Below are 23,126 nucleotides of genomic sequence, written 5' to 3'. Positions count from 1 at the left end.
ACGCAGTCATGGCTCGGGCTGAAACGCGCACTCGGTCGGACAATGAAATATTCTAACAATATAATATAAAGAGGGTTGGATTAAAATGTATTTCGATAAGAGGACGTAACGCTTATTTACCAAATAATGTGATGGGCAGCGACGTCAGTAGAAACCGCAAGGTAAGTCGTCCCAATATACCAATGAAGTTGTCGTAGTTTCGCCCGCAGAATAAGTAGTCTTGCTAACCTTGGATAATCAAAGTTGTTGTTGCACATTTACGCAAAGGCCACAGCAGGTTCGCAACAATATTAATTGTATGTTGATGCACGCGCGTGTTTTCTGTGTGTGGCGAAAACAAAACTGAGGTGCGCCTTTATTGGCTAGCTGATTGGCATAAAAACTTAATTTTCAAAATGCTGAATTTAAACCTAAAGGAAGGTTATTCGGTATTATGGAACTGGGAAGCGTTTTGAATGCACTGAAGTGTTTTTAAAACATGACGTAAGCCGCCTCGGGGTCCATGTGGAGCTGTATAGAAAGGGACGGGAGAGTGGATACCGCGTTTGAACTTCTCTTGTTGCGCCTGGGGTAAAATTGACTTAAACGTAATTCAAAGCGACGAGACTCTGAGGTCATCATCTACATGAAAACTGAATTATGAACATTGAATGGAATGTCTTCACAATTGTCTGTTTATATGTTGTGGCAAACATGATTATTTTCTCCCCTTATTCAAAGCTGATTTAGTCCTTATTGTGCCATACAACCTTAAGATATATTTAACATTTAGCACTAGAGATTGTTCCTTGCAGCACACACTGTAAGAATTCTAGTTTAACCAGAACCAATCACTGCTATCCATTTTCAATGTAGAGATCAGTGCCAACTGAGGAGAGACGCTGGCATGGCCTCCTGTCCAATGTGGGGATCTTCTCCATTACTTCTCCATTACCAACGGATTTGGTCACCCAGCATACGGTACTGGACAGCGTACCCCCCATCCCAGGCCACTTAAAACACAGCCCTGAGAAGCCAGGCATGGAGGCACGAACTCTCCCCAGCTTTATCTCCATCTTCCTGCCTGAGTTCCCACATCGTAAATTCCCTGGGCAAGATCATTTCCAGGTAGTCCAAAAACATCAGTTGGTCCCCTCTGGCTTTGACGCAGATTTTGCAAAATGCAAAAAAAGCAAACCTTTAATAATCCTTCTTCAGCAGAAAAATTAATTCCTTTATAGACCACTAGATAAATCAGTGCCCTAGTACTTCTAGATTGGACTGCTGACTGTGGATCAAGTTATTTTACGTAGCAAAACATATTACTAACTATTAGATATGGAAGTGTATATGGCTCTGATGGAACATGAAACCAATCTGCAATGTGTCTCTCTTCATGCTACAGATCTTGGGCTTTGTTGCCAAAGGTTCCTTTGGCCCCATCTTGAAAGTGAAAGACATGTCTAAGGAGAAGACCTATGCTGTGAAGGTGAATTTATGTGTACCTCATTTAACCTATTTATGCAGACTGAGATAAAAACAAAAACAAATCAGACCAGGTAAAAAAAAATCAGATCAGGTATCTCCTCAGTCTCCTGCCACATCAAAATCTCATGTTTCAACCTTTGACTGCAGTTCCCCCTTTTAATTGTGTTGCTGTAGGTTCTCTCAAAGTCTGAAATTTTGAAGCATGGGGTCCTAGAGCAGTCAAAGGAGGAGGTCATCATTCAGGTAGGTCCCACTGTGGCACTGATCTGTAAATCTCACATCCTGTCTCAGCAGGCTTTAGCTTAGTTAGGAGATGACTCATTAGGCTTGTTACAACAACAACAACTCTAATGAATGAACTCCAGTTATACCTATGAGCTGCAGCGCAATACTGGTTTTTTGGGAAGCTTTCTGAGCATTTATTTCTTCCTCCTCTACACTCTTAGAAAAAACGGTTATACCTTGAACCAAGGGTTATTTGGCTCTATTCCTAAAGGAGAACACTTTGAAGAACCCTCTTTTGGTGCCATGTGGAACCATTTCACAGAGATGGTTCTACAATGAACCAAAAGGAATTCTATATGGCAAGGTTTCTTCAAATGTGTTTTTTCTCAGTGTATATGGCCTTTTATGACATCCATTGTGTGTGTGTGTGTGTGTGTGTGTGTGTTCTGCCTGTTTCCGTGCAGCGGCAGGTCAAACACCCATTCCTGCACAACCTGCAGGACTGCTGGCAGACCCAGCGCCACCTCTTCATTAGTGAGTGACTAGTGGTGACGTAGCCAAATCCCTCCCCTCCTTTTTTGATCCTCTCCGTTCCGTTTCTGGCCCTGTTCAGAAACAACCACTAGCACCTTTGCCCTTGACATTTGTGTAGATCTGAGAGGACTGGGTAGATATAAGCAAGATGGTAGCTCTTCCTGTGTCTTGGCTAGGTGGTATTTTCGCATATCCTTTGAGATCTAAACAAGTGTCTGGGAGTAGTTTTCTCTCCCTAGCTGGTCCCTCCTGCTATAGTGTCACCTCTCTGAGCTTGAGTCTTCCTCTTTTGGAGAGTTATACCAACATCTAGTGAGATTTCAGGGTACAGCACACAGCACTCTCTTGTGATGTATTGCACCAGTCTAAAGCAACTTCATTCTAACTTGATATGAAAGATCTGCATTTATGCATTTGTATAGTTAAGGGCCATTTTAGAATGTCTTTAGTCGTTTTATTTTATTTAAATTTGTAATTTGTCAATCATGGGTTACTTTTACATCTAGAGTTCCCTCTTTAATAGATTTGATCTCTATCAGACTTGCCTGATAATATGCAGGATGTATTCAAATGAATGAAAATGCATTTTGACTGGTTGCTTTTACCTTTCCTCATTATTATTTAAAGGCATGTGTCTCTAACAGAAACCTGAAATCTAACTCCTTCCCTTTCCCATTTACCTTTTCCTACACAACCCCCAGCCTCAAAAACCTGCAACGGTTTGACTTCGACAATTGACTGTTTTCTCCTATTGCTTCTCTCTTCCTTCGTCTTCTTTTCCAAGTGCTCACATTTCAGCCAGCGATATCTACCCCCAGCACTGGATCAGTGTATGGTACCATTTTTCTCAGCCCTGTGTTGTGTGTAGAGAAAGATACAAAGCATATGTCTGTGCCTTTTCTCCCACAGTGTGTGATTTCTGCAGTAGTGGAGACCTATACACCTACTGGTTGCTGAAGGGCCAGTTTGGGGAGGATGAGCTCCGAGTGTTTGCTGCAGAGCTGGGTTGTGCTTTGGGTGGGTGTCCCTCAAGTGTTGACAATACAGTACGCACCTGTGTGCATGAAATTGTGATACTAAGATTCAATTCGATCACTTTTAATGTCCATTCATATAAAAAATAATTTTGTAAATACTAAAAGATGTGGATTTGTTCTTGAATTTTCATTGATCATTTTCGTAGTTTCAAACATAACCGAGACCTCTATTTGTCTGATTGGTTGCAGGGTTTCTGCATGACTTTGGAATCATGCATAGAGATGTGAAGGTATGGACTAATAATCACTGTCATGATATGCCTTTTGTGCATAATACACAGATCAATTAAATACAACATAATAGGAAAGATGTTTTCATCCATAATCTGATTATTCTGGCTTTTGTAGATGGAGAATGTCCTTCTGACTGACCAAGGTAATGCTGGTTTAGTTTGCTAACCGCTGCAGTAAAATAGAACACTAGAGGGCCTTAGAATACAGATGAGATGTTGGGAAGATTCTAGAACATGGCTTTACACTGTTGAATTAAGAGTAGTTTGTTTTCCTATGCACAGCATTAATGTGGTTAAAACAAGTATGTAGAAAAAAAAAACTTAAAAATAAATAATCTTATTCACGAAATACATGTATGTAACAATATGTAAACAATACTTTGTTTTCATATGTTTAGAGTCATGTGTTTTGAAGTAGCTCATACAATACATTTATTTTGTATGCAGGTCATTTGCGTTTGGCTGACTTTGGTCTCTCTCGCCGTCTTGAGCACGGTGGCAAAGCATTTACAATCTGTGGGACAATCCAATACATGGGTGAGATGTTGGGGAGTAAGAAAGTGAATAGGGATGAGGGGATATTTTCATGAATTCTCATTTTGTACTTATCTGTATTCACTGAATATACCACCCTTTGTGAAATAATGTGTCATTTTTGTGGCACATCAATGTTGATTTTATGTGTATTGTTGCCCAATGTTTTCTGCGTAAAGCACATTGAGCACATTTCATCACTTCAATATGACATTCCTCTCTCTGATTGGCTGAACAGCTCCAGAGGTCTTGAGTGGGGGTCCATACAGCCATTCAGCCGATTGGTGGTCCCTTGGCATTATGTTGTTCTCATTGGTGACTGGAAAGGTGAGGTCACTAATGCATCTTGATTTCTTGATTAACTGAAGAGGTGATTTATTTGTTGTAAGAAACGTCTCTTTTAAATAAAAAAAGTCTATGTCCTTTTTTGCAGTAATGTAACTCCAAATGCCCTACTGTTAAGATACTTGCCCATCTCTATTGGTATAGATGTTGTTCTTGATTCTGTCCATTTCATTCCCTTAGTTTCCTGTGCCTCCTGAGCCAGACCACTGTAACATGTTGAGGAAGGTCCAAGACTTCTCGTACCCCATGCCCAAGACCATCAGTCCTCCTCTGGCCCTTCTGCTCACTGAGGTCAGCATCACTCCTATAACTGACTCAGACTGGGGGGAAACAAGAAATGTGACCTCATCCTCACAGTTTAAAAACTGAAGAAATACAGAATTCACTAACTTCTTTCGTTAAAAAGACAATTAAATCACAGGTGTAAAGAAACACAAGAACTATGCATATCCAATAGTTTTAGGCAGGTGTTGGAGTAAAATATTAGGAAACTTTATGAACAGAAAAACTCAAATTGAACTTTCTCTGAACTTACTCCCAATGCTCTTCTCTCTCTCTCCCTCCCTCCCTCCATATGTCCCTGGTGACCCCAGCTCATATGCAAGAACCCATCCCATCGCCTGCGTAGCCTGGAGCGCTTCAAAAGGCAGACTTTTTTCCGCGGCACTTCCTTTGACTCCCAGTTACTACAGAAGACCCCTGTTGAACTGATCCTTGAACTCAAGAATCATCCAGATCGTCCAGCCAAAGCAATGCGGGGCCTGTCTATGGACGACTACTTCCAGAACTTTGAATGTGACATCCTCAACTCCCCCACCAGCCCCACTGACCTGTCACCTACCTTGGCCAACATTGACCTGAGCCAGGCCACAGCTCAGGGTTGTAAGGCATAATAAGGTCACTCCGTGCTATACTGTGCCTCAAACTGAAATTCGTGACGTTACTGAATCAAAACAAGGATAGATATTTGATTGATAGACATTGTATACCAGATAAATGTTATTTTTTCTGTATATACCTAGTCCATGTGGCTCCTTCTCTACCTCTGTATGTGTACCCTGTTGATGGTCTTAATGCACACAGCAAGCTTTCCCAGTAGTAAATTGTCTTTGAAAGTTGTAGGTTTTTACAGAGATGAATGAGAGAGCAGGGGTCTCTCGTTACCTGCAACAGGATAGGTCCTTCCTTCTTCAGATCATGGCACACTTAATTTTATCCATGATTGCATCAATTATCTGCCTATTTTAAGCTAATAATTTGACTGATATGGGTATATTTGCCATTGGGAGGAACAGCACTGCACCTGTATTGAGAGCAAATACTTCCAGTTGTTATGTAAATAGTGAACAGAATGCACTGATCACTGATGTGATCTCATGGCATCTCTCTGTCAGTAATCAAAGATAAACTGTTTCCAAATGATGCTTTGGAATCGTGGATCCAGTTACCTGCATGTTAAATCTTTCCATTTTATATTACAATTTTATAAGAAGATGTCTTTATTTGATAGAAACCTTTGCATTGTAAATTGTAAATGTATTTCAAGCTGCATGGTTTTACGTTTCGTTACGTTGACCATCCCATTATGTTATGTCTTGACTGCCCACAATGTGTGTCCTGCTGTGTATGTCTACCCTGAGCAGATTTCACTGAATTACATTGCTGGTGTGTTTCTCCCAACTACAGAAACAATTTAAATTAAAAGCTATCTTGAAGACCCAAATCTCACTTTGGAGTTGGCCGTGGTGGTGTGTGTGTTTTATGTATCATGTGCTTTTCATGTCATCTAGGGCCTCCTTTCTTCTCTCCATCTCATGAGAAATATATAGTAAGTAATGTTGTAGTAAGTAATGTAAACCAGTACCTTGTTTCCCCCACAGAGCCACCTGTAGTGTTGCGAAAAGTTAAGTTCCACAGGGTTTCTAAGTTAGGAGGATACACTTGCTCCATATAGACACCTGGCTGTCCTGACCACAATGAATACTCCAGAATAGCTACAATACTAGATGTGGCTTTGAGTTCATTGTGACCTATTGAGTATTATTAATTTTGCCTTCAGTATACAGTATGAGCACTATACCTGGATCCATAGCTAACTCTCAGCCCTTGGTGTGACCTATTTGGAGGACTGGTAAACCCTTCAGGGAGCAACCTTAATAGACTGAAAATTGAAGACCAGATAAAGCAGTATCATTAAATGTTTTTAATTAGCTAACTGGAAAAAGACTACCACCCCTATGGAGATGGTTAAATATAGTCAAAGTGCTTTTTCAAATCATCCTCGTCTAACGCAGTATCTCCTGATTCTGAATGAGATGGTGTGTGGACTCCCTCCCTTGTCTGGATTTTGACATTGAATCCCCCTCCAGGCCCTTGTCTTAGATAGGTCTTCTCTGTCTGTTACGACTCTGGTGGCAGTCCAGTGACCCACATCTTGGCAGTGGAGTCCGTCTCTAGTCATTACAGCACACTGACCCACAATGGAGGAGGAGTCCCCTACTATCACAGTGTAACAAGTGGGTTGTGTCACGAGAAAATGCCAAAACGTCATACATTACTGTAGTTTTGATTACTGCTGCTAACCCCACAATAATAGTGTACTGTGATGACACCACATGTAGTCTCTGTGACAGAGACTTACCCGATTTGTGTGTTTATTAGAAAAAGGGAAGCGGAAGATTGTCAACGTTTGCAAAATAGATTATTATTTCACGATTTTGAGTAGTAGTAAGGAATAAAATCATAAAGCATGCTAATACAGTAAAGGTTACTTTATATGACATGGATCAAGTCAATGCTAGCTGTCTTTCAGATGACAGATCAGCTGACACAAGCAGACACAATCACGTGTTCCAAGTTGATATGGCGGCCTATTTAAGTGGTCTGTCTACACACCACTGTGTAGCCCACCACCACCACCCCCAGCCTCCACCTGCTCTGGTTCTGCTCTGTCTGTATCTATCAGGGGGGTTGATAGACGTGTGGGCTCCCTGTACATGTATGTAATATGCATGTACTGTATGTGTTGTTGTTGTTTATAACTCCCAGGCACTCTCAAAAGAACGGAGCCATCCAAGTACGCCAAGCCTAATTGTATAACCATTTTATATTCAATAAATGGTTAAGTGACTCATGGCACATGTGAGTGTTCCTGACTGAACTTATGAAATGCTTTGTGTGAATCTGCATAATTGATAGCTTCCGTGTTCTGTTCACTGTCATAATTAAAGTTTGGTTGTCACATAATAATAATAATAATAATAATATATACAATTAAAAATAGCACTGTTTTGACAGGATCATAGACTATTTTTTCAATTATTTCACTTTCAATAGGAAATGTTCCAATAAATTCAGCAATCAAGTGAAGACAATGGCAGGGCAGGGCTATCATAATCATAGACTATGTAGCAGACTGTTCCAAGCAAAAAGTTAAGTTGCTAAACTTAACAAAGTTAAAACTTTGGTTTTCATTTGAGAGAATTTTTTCCTCTGACCTGGTTCAAATGTCACTGCCCATTTAGGCTTCATTGTAACCTGGAGATTATTTCTATTTCTGAATATTTCTATCACATTCTTTACTGATACTGCATGCTGAGCCAATGAGCCATAGGAGTGTTTGAATTGCTCTGAGACTGAGACTGTCCTGTGGGTTTTAGGGGGAGGTCCTAATTGCCAAGAGATTCAGAACTTTGCCCAGGGCTTATTTGAACTAATTAGAATAAAAATAGTAGCCTATGCAAAGTGGTATAGTTTAAATCTTAAATGAGGTTGGTGCATAAGGTTATATCTAGAATGGGAAGAAGAAAAAAATTATTGGGCCAACATTATAATAATAATAATAATAATAATAATAATAATATACCTGGATGTAGGCCTTTACAAGGTACTAAAGTTGTCTGTCATCATGAAAAGGAGCTTCTTCATGAATTTTATTCAGGGGAATAAATATAGTTGTAATTATTTTTTTTTTGTGAAAATGAAAATGTCAAGCATATAATTCTGTTAACCTTATTAAGATCAGCACGGCAAACACTTACTTGGAACATTCCATTATAATCTCGGCTGCAATGATTTTTATTTCAATGTTATGACTTTTAAAGATAACTGCCTAGATTATGTCAAATTAAAAAGTATGTACATTATGTGACTGAAATCATTACATATAACTGTGACCTAGAATGATGGATGACTAAATAAATGCATTCACAATTGATATAGAGCAGAATTTATTATTATCTTATACACTAATGACTAGGGTCCTAGACTAATGAGGGCGTGTCGTTAAGCCCCGCCCCTAAGATCTTGGCTTTAGAGGTGCCGCGGCCTGAGCAGCATCCACACGAGGACCGGCGAGGAGCGTGACAGTGATCGTCACTTCAGTGAAGAAGTGAAGTCTGATTTTTTTAGTCCGTCCCTTGTCAGGTAAGATTTTCCCGGCTATTTTGACAATTGGCTGTTTTTATTAACAACTATTTATGTTATTCATTTCTATAAATTGCGCTTTTGTTGTTTGCTTATGCTATTCGATTTCACATTCAGCTAATTGACATAAAAGGGGATGTAACATTTCCTGTAATCAATTAGCTAAATTAGTGGTACCCCATGATGCATCCGCAACATGCATGGGGCATTATTTTCAAATTAATAATTAGATGATAATATTAAGTCAATAGAACTTAATAGAACTGCAATAGAACTAGAAACAATTGTATACCATATGCAATCCTCCTGCAACTGGCACGTGAAGTGACGCTTATTTATTCTTCTGGTGATGGCTGCACATTCGCACATTTGTTTTAATAATTGCTCTTTGACTGTGAAAGATCACTTGGCATTCTTATTTTATGTATATATTTCTTGTTGTTGTTGTTTTTCTCCCCTGACTGTCCTACAAATGTACTAATTGGGAAATTAAAGACAATTGATTGATTGATTTAAGCAGATTGCCAACGAGGATCAGTGGAAGTAGTATTGAGAGTTGTGTTGTTGATGGGTCTTTTTTGCTACGTCAAGAGATTACCACCTGATGGATCAAAAAGTGAAAGTGCTTTAGCGTGCAGCACTGTGATCAGCACTGCTACGTCAGCGGGCGAGATGCCTCATCCATATTGCCACATGTATTTGGCAGTGCCAACCTCGTCAGTGGCACCAAGCCTGAGGTTGCTGCCATACTTGCCTAGTTAACAGAAGAGTTTCCAAATAAATAGTCTATCTCCACGTTTTATCTGTGGGGGGAAAATGATCAAATGAAAATGATAATGCTTGAAGACTGAAAAACGTTTTGCATTGTTGGGGAGTGTCTTGCTTGAAAGACATTTCCCCTCATTTGTCAATAACCGATCACATCAACAAGGCATTCTAGACTTTCACAGAGTGAAGTAAACTGTGTTTTGAATTGAATGTCCCTGTGCAGGTTGTGTGACCATCTATCAGGATGACCCACCAGTTCCCTGCCCTCTCCACGGCCCAGAAGAAGGAGCTGCAGGACACTGCCCTGCGTATAGTTGCCCCAGGGAAGGGCATCTTGGCTGCAGATGAGTCTGTGGGTAAGTAAGGGGTTGTGGAAGGAAGGAGGCGCCACTCACTCGACAAAACATAACATTTTATATGATTCTAATCCAATAAAATAATAGTAAAAGAGTGTGCTACTTTCTCCATATTTAACCTAATTTATCCTCCTAACCTAATGATGTGCTAAGCGTGTGTCTTCATTCCTCCTAGCGAACATGTTTGTTTATGAAATGTCCTCGGAACAGGCAGCATAGCGAAGCGTCTGAGCCAGGTAGGAGTGGAGAACACGGAGGAGAACCGCCGGCAGTACCGCCAGGTCCTCTTCAGCGCAGACGACCGCATCAACAGCTGCATCGGAGGAGTCATCTTCTTCCACGAGACGCTGTACCAGAACGCTGACGATGGCACACCCTTTGTCAAGATGATCAAGGACAGGGGCATCTTGGTGGGAATCAAGGTATGAGTGCGCAAACACAGTGGTTAGCGAGGCCTTGGAGGGATTTTCTAGGTGAGCAGAAGAATTTTAAAGATGATCTGGAATCTGACTGGCAGCCAGTTGAGTAATGTGTGCCCACGGTTTGGTTTGATTGAGGACTAGAAGCTGAATTCTGAATGTACTGAAGTCTATTGATGGTATTCTGTACAGGACAGTATTGCAGTTGTCCAGATGTGATGTTATCTCTTTTCCTCAGGTCGACAAGGGTGTTGTTCCCATGGCAGGAACCAGTGGAGAAACCACCACTCAGGGTAGGGCTGAGACCCCCACTTCAGTGGTTGCTAATGTCACACTTTAGGAATCAGAATATCTGTGTTTGTCTGCTACAACATTAGATTAGATAAGATTAAATTAGAATATTTTGTCACACATTTATTATATTAACTCCACGTTTTTTATACAAGCTTGCTTTGCAGACATATATAGACAGTAATAATAATACACTGTGGTCTCTTATTCAATACCATCATTTGAAACATCTTGAAACATTTTTCATTAAGATTGCACATATCCATCAGAGATTACCAGAGGAAATCCTGAGTAATGCTCCACTGACTCTTCTTCGTCCCATAGGACTGGATGGGCTGTCGGAGCGCTGTGCTCAGTATAAGAGAGACGGGGCAAACTTCGCTAAATGGCGTTGTGTGCTCAAGATCAGTGACACCACCCCCTCTAAATTGGCCATCGCAGAGAATGCCAATGTCCTTGCCCGCTATTCAAGCATTTGTCAGCAGGTAAGAGTTCTGCAAAGGTGTGAGGGAAAAAAAAGCTGTATTATACTTCAGTAGCCTGAAACATCCTATTCAGACCTTTGATGCTGATTCTATCCTCTGTTATCCAGCATGGGATTGTTCCCATCATTGAGCCTGAAATTTTGCCTGATGGGGATCATGATCTGAGGCGTTGTCAGTACGTCACAGAGAAGGTAGGACCCTTTTCTTAGATTGTGTGTGTGTGTGTGTGTGTGTGTGTGTGTGTGTAAATGGCCAGTTTAACATGCTGAGTGTTGAACAGGTCCTTGCTGCTGCTGCTGCTGCTGTGAGTGTGTGTGTGTGTGTGTGTGTGTGTGTGTGTGTGTGTGTGAGCTTCTCTTCTCCTCTTCTCCCTCTTCTACCCTGTTCTCCCTCCCTGTACAAGTTCTCTCCTGCTAATAAAATATATTTAAAATTAAAAAAGAAATTAAAAAAAGAATAATAATAATATATAGCCTACTGGCATTACAGCTGCCAATGGCCCCTGGTGTGAGCATTGATTACTTTGTCTTATGATGACTGTTGGATAGATGATTCACTTATTTAAAAAAATGTATTGTTGTAAGTCACTTTGGATAAAGGCATCTGCTAAATGCCATAAATGTAAATGTAAAGCTTATTTGCTATGCATATATCATACACACAGTTTACTGTAACATGCTGTGTGTCTATTGGACAGGTCCTTGCTGCAGTGTACAAGGCCATGTCTGACCATCATGTGTACCTGGAGGGCACTCTGCTCAAGCCCAACATGGTCACATCTGGCCACAGCTGCCCCATCAAATATGGTCCAGAGGAGGTTGCCATGGCAACGGTCACAGCCTTGCGTCGTACTGTTCCCCCCGCTGTCACAGGTATACATTTATTGGATTATTATTGCAGTTTCTGAGGAGCTCTGAAGCAATATATTGACAGAAATCTATAAAAAATTTAAAAAGAAATCTATGGATCCATCTTCTGTTGACTGTGTCTGCAGGAGTGACATTACTCTCCGGGGGTCAGACTGAAGAAGAGGCCTCAGTCAACCTGAACGCCATGAACAACTGCCCCCTAGTGAAACCCTGGGCCCTCACCTTCTCCTTTGGCCGAGCCCTGCAGGCCTCCGCACTCAAAACCTGGCGCGGACATAAAGAGAACGAGAACGCCGCCACTGAGCAGTTTGTCAAGCGAGCAGAGGCACGTCCATCTCTTTTCAGCCTCTTGATTAACTTGGCTTTCATGTAATAGCACTCGTCGAACACTCAATCTCTCAGAATACTTTTATTCAAACCCCTAAAAGATTTCTTCTCCCCTCTATTCCTAGTTTGGCGAATTGTTCATGTATGAGATACCATCTGAAATCATCTATCCCCCTCCCCCCCCCTCTCTTTTTTCCCCATCAGGTGAACAGCATGGCATCCCAGGGGAAGTACAATGATGGAGGGGACAGTGACACAGCTGACCTCTATTTGCCCAAGCATGCATACTGAACAGCCTGTGATAATGCCCACATTCCAGCTTCTGCCAACTAACAGCATTGTCCACTGACACTACCATAACAATGTCCAGTCACAGGCATATGCTGTCTACAATTTGTATTCTAGATGTCGTAGTATAGATACTGGAGTGTACACTTGTACTTTCAAAATGATGCACATTGGTGGACACGCTCGATGAAGGGATTATATGAAATTAGGCATTGACAGTGTATTTTCCTTTGCTTTGACATTTGAGGACAATCATCTGATGATGGCCTTTGACTGGTTATTCGTCAAACATTATGTAGATAGTTGTAACTTTTGAGATGATAACACACTCTTATAGCATTAACACTTTAAACATAGTCAAATCATGTTATTCATTTTCTTTTTGACTTCTTTGAATCCTCCTAAATTATCTACTGCACAATTAGAAAATAATAAACGACAAAAGTGTGGTGCCTTGAGGAAAATGGAATACAGTAAATGTGACACGTATTACCACCATCTACTAAAACATTCCAATATTTGTTTTGTGGATGTGTTTCTAGACAAAATAACTGTGTGAAGACACCACCGATTTGTAGAGAGCTTTGAGTGTTCTATCGTTTCGTAGTGGCAGAGAGTTATTATCGTTGATAAAGAAATGGACAGCTGGGCAGTTAAAGGTGGCAATAAATGCTGTGGAAAAGTGTTTTTATTGTGACAAATCTTGTTCTCTACGCACCTGATGAAGTAGTAGCCTACAAAAGATCATACAAATAAATGTGTTGAGTAAAAAGCTCTTGTGGGCATTCTAATTTATGTCTGTATCTATATCTTGAAATGAAACGATGTAATTTAATGTATAGTTAATATTCTGTTGTTTGTCATATTACTTTCTCGATAGACAGATTTGGTACCATGGCACTAACATTTAGACTATAAGACAGTGATTTATCAACGTATTGACTGAAAATGGGAAAAAAAATGGAAAGTAAGACCATCAAGCACAAGATCTGTAAAAGTTAATTGGTGAAGTTCAATATAAGCCGGTAGCCGTCATCTGATTTTATTTCATATACCATGGCACCATCTACTGGCATGCGATTGTAGTTTATATGGTTCCAGGAAGACTGAACCATCAATTACGCAGAGCCTCCCCCCCCAATCTAATACGTAATGAAATTCGCACCGCTCATTTATAAAAAAAAAAAAAAAAAAAACTTTGTAAACGATGCACTCTGGTCAAGTCGTGAAATGGTAAATGTAGTTATTTGTTGAATATATTAATAATTAATGAATATTTTTTTTCTATAATTACCACATTCCAACAATTGATGAGAATTGATTGCATGGCCAATAAACAGTCTTTGTCTTTTCTTTGTTTGTAAATCTACTAGGCCTCGCGCCTTCGTTGAAATATTTGGCGCGCCCTGGGGGAATCACGCCCATTGGGTCCCGCCCCCAAGGTTGGGAACCACGCAAAGGCCCTGTCCAGATACAGCCCGACACTTTACCGACACTTGTGTAGAGGACCCATACAATCCGCTCAGATTTACTCAAGTGTCGAGGGAGTAGGGAGTGCTTCTTTCTGTACAGAATCATAGCCTCATCTGGAGTACAGATAAACACCTTATGTGATTTACACTCATCGTTATAATGAATATAACGAAGGCTATAACGATGGTATACTAGGCTACTATTTAAGATAATTCTTTAGAAAATATAAAGTTCTAAATTACATATTAAGAGTTGTGAATAGCCGAAAAATAGGCCTACACGAAACTGAATTGAGCACCATATCTCAAAATCTTACCTACACTTGCAGGGTTTTCCAGCACACTCAGTTTTAACTCCTGCTGCATTTGCTGGGCTACTCTTCTTGAAAAAACCTACCGCTGGGTTACACTCAGCACTGGGCAAGTTGTTTAGATCCACACCTTCTCTCAAAAAGCCTAATACTTACTCTTCGGGAGGTAATATACTTTATAGTGGATCATTTTAGAAGAATAGGCAAACCTATCTGTCACCTCCCTCGCCCACAACATATAGGCTTACTTAACTCGACACCACACGTGTTAAAAATGGATAAATAATGGACATTAAAGCCAGGCCCTCCAAATGAAGTTCGGGCCATTAGTTAAGAACATTTAAACTCAAGCAATGACATTCCATGCCCATAATTGTTGTTTATTATCTGAAGCTAGAATGAGCCTATACATACATAATTGGTTTAGAAATTATTTGACAACAAAAACATAAACTGTAATCTCATCGTATTTCTAAAGATACCATATCACGCACACCTGTTCAATCAATGATATGGACTATTTTGTTTGGCGGACGTAGCCATTTGTAGAGTTCAGAACTGTGCACGTTTCCGGGATCCATGAATGCCCCAGCGAAGAAGCGCGGTTCCTGAAGAAACTGAGTGAATTGGAGCAGCACGGGGGGGAGAAGTGGTGGACAACTTTTAGTGATTGATCGTTTATTCCGTATTGTTTCGTAGACCGTGTATATGAAATTTACTGGTTTTCTTAACGGCTGTGAACTGCGTGAATACTTCGTAGCTAATTCGCTTTGTATTTCAACCTAAGTCAAAACAATTTAACGTTAGCTTGCTAGCTACGATGTCGGGAGGTGTCGTGCGAGGCCCTGCTGGAAATAACGATTGTCGAATCTATGTTGGAAATCTACCCCCTGATATTCGCACCAAAGATGTCGAAGACGTGTTTTACAAATATGGAGCAATTCGAGACATCGATCTGAAAAATCGGAGAGGAGGACCCCCTTTTGCCTTTATCGAGTTTGAAGATCCTAGGTAAGGTGCTAGGCTACTTGGCTAGCTTTAGCTTAGCTAACTCGTGCGCTACTCAAAGCAACTCACTCACGCGACTTCGTTGTGGCAAAGCAGCTTGTTGTTTAACTAGTGAGCTAGTCCCATAGTAGTTGGCTAGCTGAAATCTGAACTTCTCAATCTTATGTCTGGGTGTCCTTTAGCTAGCTTCACAGCTCCCTGTGTGCCTGTCTGTTTTCACTCGTTTATTGGAAGGTGTCTTTGTTGCTAGTTAGCCAACGCGGATTATGCCCTGCATGAGTTGCCATGAGTGCACCATGTTGTGATTATGAATGTCTCTGCAGCATGTTGCGTTCGCTAACGATATGCATTCTGTGTTTCTTTCAGAGATGCAGATGATGCAGTGTACGGGAGGGATGGCTATGACTACGACGGCTATCGCCTGCGTGTTGAGTTCCCTCGAAGCGGCAGGGGTTCAGGCAGAGGCGGTTTCGGTGGAGGGATTGGCGGTGCCCCTAGAGGCAGATACGGGCCTCCATCCAGACGCTCTGAGTACAGGGTCATTGTCTCAGGTGAGCCGCGTAAATGTGTTTGGGACTCTGCATTGACCAACCGCGCCGCTATGCAAACGGTAACATCTAATCTTTGACCAGTCTTATTTTTCAACAAAACTGTGCAGTCTCCTGTTGGCGGCATTAAAAAGTGACACCTCCTCCGATTGATTGGCTAGTTGTGTCTTGGCTGGTTGGATTGGTGCAAGTAGATTACAATAGACCTAAGTGCTGAAAGTTTTGATCTTTAATAAATGTTTAACTAAATTTTAACTTGCACATAATTTGATTGTTTCTGGTGGAGTACCGTGCGTAGGGTTCAGTGGGTCATTGAACACGTTTGGAATAATAGTGACTGTACAATGACTAACCTCAAGTCGGCACACAGAACCACGTGACTACATCCTCTCCCTCCAATTTATTATGTAATATGCCTTACATTGCAGCCAGATCGATATCATCATGCTACTATTGTGCCATCCTTATAATGCCTAGCACATCCTGCACGAACATGGTTATTGCTGGCAGAACCTTTTGAATGTGGTCAAGTAGCACCTGTTGAGCAAAGTATTGAAAACAATCAATTTCAGCACTTCTCTGAATGCTTTTTTGATCTTAATTTAAGGGCTCCCTCAAAGTGGCAGTTGGCAAGATTTAAAGGATCATATGCGTGAAGCCGGGGACGTATGTTATGCCGACGTTTTCAGAGATGGAACTGGAGTTGTCGAGTTTGTGCGCAAAGAAGACATGACCTACGCTGTTCGAAAGCTGGATAACACCAAATTCCGATCACATGAGGTATGCTTTTAGATTTGGTTGGTTTTCATGTCACGGATGTTTTGTTTTCCCTCAACGGTGAGTAAAGTCATGGGGGTGGGGTGGTGGTGGGGGGGTTTCAAGTTTGTAGAAACCCTCCCTGCCCACTAACCCCTGGATATTTGTTCTGATGTATGCCTTAGGGGATTCTCAACAGGTGGCTACTTGTGCTTCCCTCCCAAGAAATTGAGTTCCTGTTTTTAATGCAATGCGAGGAAATTGTTTTGGAGGGATCTTTTTTTTTCAACGTCAAGTTCTCTTTGTGTGTCTACCAGGGAGAGACTGCATACATTCGCGTGAAAGTAGACGGTCCCCGCAGCCCGAGCTACGGAAGATCACGGTCCCGGAGCCGCAGTCGCAGCAGGAGCCGCAGTCGCAGCGCCAGCCGGAGCCGCAGCAACTCCCGTACCCGTGGTGGCAGAGGGTCACCACGCTACTCTCCGCGCCATAGCCGTTCTCGCTCCCGTTCCTAAACTCTGCTCCTTCTACCATCACTAATGTTGTGTTGCCCTTTTGGTGGATTCCCCCCCCCCTTGTAAACCGACTCCCTACCCTCTTGTTTTTACCCTTTTGAGTTTTACAGACGTCAAACTATAGATTTTAATTTTTGCATTTCATTTCCTGATGTCCTTGTAGTGGATGATCTTGGAATATAGCTGTTATCCCTGTCATCTTTCCTATCCTTCACCCCTACTGTCCTTTTATTTTGATCCCCTCTAAATTAGTTTTTAATTGACTGTTGTCTTTCCTCCTCAATTTTTGCAACATTTGAAAACTTACTGCGCTGAACTTCAAAAAGGTTGAGTTGTGAATCAGTTGCACTCAATGTTTTTGTAAGTGTTTGAAAATTGAGATGTTCTGTTTTTCATGGGATGGCGGGGATCTCATTGCTTAACTGTATTTTACCCTTGTGTCTTCCTTTAGACATCTGAAGATAAGGATTAAAGAATGATTTGGAATAAAAGCATTGTGGAGCACATTTCATTTGTTTGATCAGGAAGGATAGGACATCTTATTGAGGAGGAGTCAGGTCGAGGCAATGGTATGCTTCAGTATTGATTATTCGAACTACTGACAAATTGGCGAATTGAAATGGTTACTACAGGATGCATGATCATTGATAAGTCTCTTGAATGTCAGGCAACCTATTAGCTATAATCATACAGTGCATGTCTTTGGCTTTCAGCCAGGACAGTCCTGAAGTTTGCAATTTGACTGGTATTTTACAGATTAATTACCATTTGCTATTTCTTTATAATGAATTATTAGGTGGGCGCTCTAGGGTTTAGCGCAAAGATTGACTAAATGGCTTCAACCTGTAGAAAGTAGTTTTTTTTCTGAACTCGTTTGATGCTTTGGGTGCTCAGTGGCATTTTGATATCTAGTTATGTCATGAGTGCACAAAGTAAAAATTGGGTTAGGCCCATATCAGACATGATTCTAATGGTTTGCCTCTGATTTTTTTTCCTGGTATTTCAAGGTTTTGATTGGAGGAGTGGCTCAGTGGATCCCAATCCTTGGAGCCGGATCAGTGGATCGTTTAGGACAGGGATAGGCAAGGATGGATGCTTGGAACGGGATCCGTTTTCCAGGAATCAAATCAATTGATTATGAACTAATTAAGGAATCCTAGTGCAACTTTTTGAATGGCCCATTAAGTTTCGATTTTTTTGAGCGATAAATGTGTGCAGAGTCAAAGGATATGGCTTTATTTACGCTTTTGGAATAAGAAAAGGAATCAGGACCAGGAAGTTGGATCAAAGGATGGAGTCATAGCAGTCTGGTAAATAAGGGATTAAAATTGGGATGGTTGGGGAAGGGATTACTTTTGGGTACAGATTGTCTTTTTTGCTTAACTTTACTTTCCTTTAGTCTAGCATTTTCAATAAAATCCTGAAAAGACATACCTGTTCCTTTTTTAGTTTGGTTTTTCTGGTTTTGAATATTTGTAAAGGATTAATTATAAGGCCATGTGATGTAATACAATAAGAAATGCTCATCTATACAGTGGAAGATTCACAGAAAAAAATATTGAGTCACTTATTGCCTTTTTGGTTATACATGATTGGTTGTATAAAATGATCTTAATATACAGTAATGGTGGCTAAATATAGCTCCTAGTACACTAGGAAGAAATGTAAACATCTTTCAATCATGTCAAGCATGCATGTGCTTTACACACAAGGGCAATAAGGGTGCTGTTGGAACACATTCAAATGTATCCATCTTCCCATAATAGTCACTGATCTAACATGATGGGATTGGTTAAAGATGGTTTTCCACTGCATACACCAAGTAGGCCTTGACAGATCAGTAAATACTTCAAGGATAGGAGGAAGGAAAGGCTCGTTTTTATAGTATTCGAATACGGCCATGGTATTTGAATTAGCAATTAGTCAATCAGACATCCATGATTTGATATGTTGCTATCAATAAACCTCCATTGTCCACCAGTACAGCTTGGTTTACAAGCTCCCCTACCTCTCACCTTGTATTGTCAACGATGCATTGTGGGATGAAATAAGATGCCGGCAGAGTGGAGCTGCTAGAAAATGCTCAGAACACGGAGAGGTTGCTGTTCAGCCAATGGTAGGGTAAGTGGCGTGCGGCCGAGTGGAGGGCGGGGGAGGTATTTCAACGAGGGAGAGAGAGCCACATATTTGCAGAGAGTAAATCTTATTTCGCAGCAAGAAGGCAAAGCTCGAAAACCATCAACTAAATACCAATTTACGAAGGAAAAGTGCATTCATTACCCTCTACACAGGTGAGCGACATTGATGTACTATACGCACACACAAATGCATGGCTGATGAATGAAGTTGAACGAAAGCAAGTTTCTCGTGCCGACCATTCACTTTTCCGTGTTTTTTATTCGTACAACAATGCATTCAATTGATCATTTAATGCGCATTGAATTTGGTTGGGTTATCAGAGTAGTGCACCCCCAGGGGTGTCCATCCATCTTCTCTGTAATTTTACCCAAAATCGCGTATTTATAGAAGTTTTCCTATTCATTATACTCCTGAAATGCAGAAAATACACTTGGTGGTTTATATTGTTTGTTACGGCCATCGTGTAAAATAATTAATACAATTAAACATATGTCGGTATAGGCTGCTATGTGATTTAACTGAGTAATTTAATTCGACCTGTATCCAGTTTCTCCGTAGCCTATTCATATTGCACCTGCTCGAAGGGTCGTCGCCACTCACGCAATTGGTTAAAATACAGTCGAAAGATTCGCATAAATGATCTTGTGTTTCTCATGTGACCGGACAACGCTGGCCATTAGCCAGTTGAAATTGTAGGGTTTTTGTCGATTGATTGACCTGCCCTCTTATCACCTATGTTGGTGTCATTAGTTGCACGTGTTACCAACGCATCGAATTCATAGGGAAATGTAACCAACTTCACAATGGCTGATCATTTTGTGTCCACTTACATGTAGCCTACAGTGACATAATTGCCTTGAGGATTGATCAACATGAATGTCACGTGGTGATAAAAGACTGGTAGTGGTGGTGTTGATTTTTTCCCCCTGTTTGCAGACATGACTGACAGAAAGGCTGTTATCAAGAATGCTGACATGTCTGAGGACATGCAGCAGGATGCAGTTGACTGTGCTACCCAGGCAATGGAGAAGTACAATATAGAGAAGGACATTGCAGCTTACATCAAGAAGGTGAGATGTCCATACTGTATGCAATTTTAATAGATGCTGTTACCTGTTTTGTGAGCCACAGTAGATGACTAAAACCCCTCTTTTATCTTTACAGGAATTTGACAAGAAGTATAACCCTACGTGGCATTGCATTGTTGGGAGGAACTTCGGCAGTTACGTGACGCACGAGACTAAGCATTTCATCTACTTCTACTTGGGGCAGGTGGCCATCCTCCTCTTCAAGTCTGGCTGAGCTCTTCCTCCGAGGCCTGGAGTACCACTCTAACCCTGGACTGTACAATGCACTGGTGGCTGATGTCACATCTTCCCACGCACTTCAAAAGTTAATGAAAAGTAAACATACCATGGTGATACAAACTGGCTGTGCACAACTGCATGGACTAATGTGTACCATATTTAATGTGTGTGTGTTACAGTAAACTAAATTACTTATTAGTTGCCATAAAATGCAACTGGAAGAGATTTTTGTTAACACATTTGAAATTTTGTTATACCTGATTAAGTTGTAAATGCTTTAAGTGGCCTTTTGATTGTATAATAAAGGAAAGCTAGAGAATGTAGTTGTGCATCTGCTTTCCATCTGAGAGCTCTTGACTTCGGCTGCCACTTGAATGTGCTCAATTGCTTCCAACCTAGAATTCCTTGTTTCTGATGTGTGCATATTATTGCCAGAGGTACAAGTGAGACTACACGTATGTATGGATATCTCACCAGAATCACAATTGGTCTTATCAATCCCCACAATCTTATTGCGCAGAAATGTTATAGCTTTTGCTTTGTTTCTGTTAGTATCTGTATTATATGCAATGTTAACTGGGGCATGTTAGATGTTTCCGTACAGTCACGTCAGTGATCTTTTCATTTGAATGATTGAGATTACAGGGCGCAAAGGAGCCAGAATAAACAGAGTAGCACCAACCACACATGGAAATATTCAGCTGTGCAGAAGATTACTTTGAATGTCAGCTCTGCAGTTTTTTTAGGGAAGGCAATATATAGATTATCATAATCTTCAAGGGATTTGCTTGAATCAACATTTCACTGTCTTTGCAAGCAATGTCTTCCTATCCGTTCTCTGTGGGCTATATTGACTTGTCATTTTTTTCTGGGCATGCATCTTCTTTATGGTTCTATTGTGTCCTTTGGAACAAATGCTGTATGGTAGTTTACACATTTTACATCCTTATTTATTCTTTCAGATAAGAGGACTGTGGATTCCTGAAGTGTCATTCATTACATATATTTTGAACTTACATTCACAATCATTAAAACCTCTAAACAAGTCAATCAAACTTGATTTAATTCATTTGACAGGGCACAATGATCTATGTTTTCTTAAAGGTGCCAGATTTAGACAGAAGGCTGAACTTCATGTTGACCCCAGGGCATGTAGTTTAAAAAAACAAACAATGTACTGTGTTCATTTTGATAGGACCTGCACTGTCTAAACCAGTTCAAAACCTTGGGGTTACAGCTACATGGGGTGGAGTCTACTGTTTGAGTGGTTGGTCAACAGGAGTTCAGTAATGTAAAAGCCAGAGAGAAGATATAGGCCTATCATCTGGCAATTTTTATTCATGGAGAATAAAATCAGGGAGAAAGGTAGCTTAAAAGGTCAATCTGGGATTGGTACATACATTGTTGGAAACTGAAATAAATTATATAGCTAATGATTCTTGAAGAATAAAACATACAAATTCCCTACGAGCATAGTTCAACTGTCTTACCCCAGCAGGACCCAAAATATACGTTTGTTTTAAATTGTAAACAAACACTGTATAGCTTCAGAACATGGTTAAAACTATCATGATGATCTCATGGTCAGTGCTTACATCCATAGTTCATGATAGTGGTTACATTTCTCCAGCCCCATCACTCGGCTGTTTACCCCAAAAAATGGCAGGGTGACTACTTTCTTGTTTTGAATCCCAGATTGATCCTTTAATTGATAAGTCTATGAGTTTTCATCAGTTTACATCACAAAGGAGAGTATAGGGGACTATTTCCCTGTAGTTCATAACCCTTTTAAATAGTGCATGGCACACATTGATAATTAAGGTGATTGCACAGCTCTCTCCCTTTCATATAGACACATGCACACCTGCAGAGGCATGGAGGTCAATTGGATGCAAGACTACAGAGGAAGAATGCAAACTGGAAAAGTGACTCGTAAATTATTAGTGGGGAACTAACTGAATTAGCTAGATTTAGCTCTACTTTAAACAATAAGAACAACGTAGGCCGTGTTATTATGTGACTTGTGTTTCTCAATACTGTTTAGGTATCATTAGAGCTGCAAATGCAAACATACTCAGTGCTAACAAATGTGCTGATCGGCCTACTCTACCTGGTAGCCAGTTGAGTGATGCATTCAGTAAGAATCTATTTTTTATTTTTTATTTTTATTTTATAGATTTACAGTGGGGTGCACCAGACACCAAAGACTGTGGTTGTAGTACTTGTCTGCTTTAAGGAACATCTCACCTTCTTGATGTAAGCTGATTATTGTTGTGTCATTATATAGACTATTTAGTAGTGTTGTTTGGATTAAATAAAAACTCCTCTGATTAATACATCGTCAGGTTTCAAGCAGAAGATACAATTCCAGGTTCCTGGCTTTGTGCTTGATTCAGACATTGAGACGTACAGCTGAGATGATATATCTGTCTGAGTGTTCTATATGGAATGGTGAATTAGATTTTAG

At 40.6% G+C, this 23,126-nt stretch overlaps 4 protein-coding genes across 7 annotated transcripts; all 4 read left to right on the top strand.

Annotated features, from left to right (window-relative positions):
• Positions 1-131: 131 nt before the first annotated feature.
• Positions 132-5,268, top strand: LOC310814692 (ribosomal protein S6 kinase-related protein-like; the record flags this gene model as incomplete). The annotated part of the gene is made up of 12 exons (XM_083684192.1): positions 132-161; positions 955-1,107; positions 1,385-1,468; positions 1,642-1,710; positions 2,157-2,226; positions 3,136-3,243; positions 3,453-3,493; positions 3,612-3,639; positions 3,944-4,033; positions 4,269-4,357; positions 4,556-4,666; positions 4,969-5,268. The coding sequence occupies 12 exons, from the start codon at positions 132-134 to the stop codon at positions 5,266-5,268; spliced, it is 1,173 nt and encodes a 390-aa protein (XP_083540318.1).
• A 4,544-nt stretch (positions 5,269-9,812) lies between these two features.
• aldoca (aldolase C, fructose-bisphosphate, a) lies at positions 9,813-12,606 on the top strand (the record flags this gene model as incomplete). Its single annotated transcript, XM_083685120.1, has 8 exons — positions 9,813-9,928; positions 10,139-10,346; positions 10,582-10,636; positions 10,959-11,119; positions 11,227-11,310; positions 11,817-11,991; positions 12,114-12,313; positions 12,520-12,606. 8 exons carry the CDS (start codon positions 9,813-9,815, stop codon positions 12,604-12,606), a joined length of 1,086 nt encoding a protein of 361 aa, XP_083541246.1.
• Positions 12,607-14,988: 2,382 nt separating this feature from the next.
• srsf1a (serine and arginine rich splicing factor 1a) lies at positions 14,989-18,644 on the top strand. Its single transcript, XM_083685317.1, has 5 exons — positions 14,989-15,397; positions 15,761-15,945; positions 16,550-16,722; positions 17,016-17,782; positions 18,221-18,644. The coding sequence occupies exons 1-4, from the start codon at positions 15,207-15,209 to the stop codon at positions 17,211-17,213; spliced, it is 747 nt and encodes a 248-aa protein (XP_083541443.1). The 5' UTR covers positions 14,989-15,206; the 3' UTR covers positions 17,214-17,782; positions 18,221-18,644.
• dynll2a (dynein, light chain, LC8-type 2a) lies at positions 18,388-20,978 on the top strand. 4 transcript variants are annotated; one of them, XM_083685320.1, is made up of 4 exons: positions 18,388-18,523; positions 19,200-19,334; positions 20,289-20,422; positions 20,517-20,978. In XM_083685320.1, exons 3-4 carry the CDS (start codon positions 20,291-20,293, stop codon positions 20,652-20,654), a joined length of 270 nt encoding a protein of 89 aa, XP_083541446.1. In that variant the 5' UTR covers positions 18,388-18,523; positions 19,200-19,334; positions 20,289-20,290; the 3' UTR covers positions 20,655-20,978. The 4 variants fall into 4 exon arrangements, with proteins under 4 accessions (XP_083541446.1, XP_083541445.1, XP_083541447.1 ...); XM_083685319.1 differs by lacking the exon at positions 19,200-19,334 and having other exon boundaries at positions 18,389-18,523; XM_083685322.1 differs by lacking the exons at positions 18,388-18,523; positions 19,200-19,334 and adding an exon at positions 19,357-19,504.
• Positions 20,979-23,126: the final 2,148 nt, after the last annotated feature.

The sequence above is a fragment of the Argentina silus genome, assembly GCF_951799395.1.
Source record: "Argentina silus genome assembly, chromosome: 14".
Taxonomy (NCBI): Eukaryota; Metazoa; Chordata; class Actinopteri; order Argentiniformes; family Argentinidae; genus Argentina; species Argentina silus.
The sequence above is the reverse complement of the archived record's forward strand: the minus strand, read 5'-3'. Positions and strand labels throughout refer to the sequence as shown.

What these genes read in the sequence shown, in the direction of transcription:
- srsf1a (XM_083685317.1), top strand. Translation starts at nt 15,207, where the DNA reads ATGTCGGGAGGTGTCGTGCGAGGCCCTGCTGGAAATAACGATTGTCGA. An exon ending in ATCGAGTTTGAAGATCCTAG is followed by an intron (nt 15,398 to 15,760) that starts GTAAGGTGCTAG and finishes TGTTTCTTTCAG; the next exon opens with AGATGCAGATGATGCAGTGT. An exon ending in CCAAATTCCGATCACATGAG is followed by an intron (nt 16,723 to 17,015) that starts GTATGCTTTTAG and finishes TGTGTCTACCAG; the next exon opens with GGAGAGACTGCATACATTCG.
- dynll2a (XM_083685320.1), top strand. Translation starts at nt 20,291, where the DNA reads ATGACTGACAGAAAGGCTGTTATCAAGAATGCTGACATGTCTGAGGAC. An exon ending in TTGCAGCTTACATCAAGAAG is followed by an intron (nt 20,423 to 20,516) that starts GTGAGATGTCCA and finishes TTATCTTTACAG; the next exon opens with GAATTTGACAAGAAGTATAA.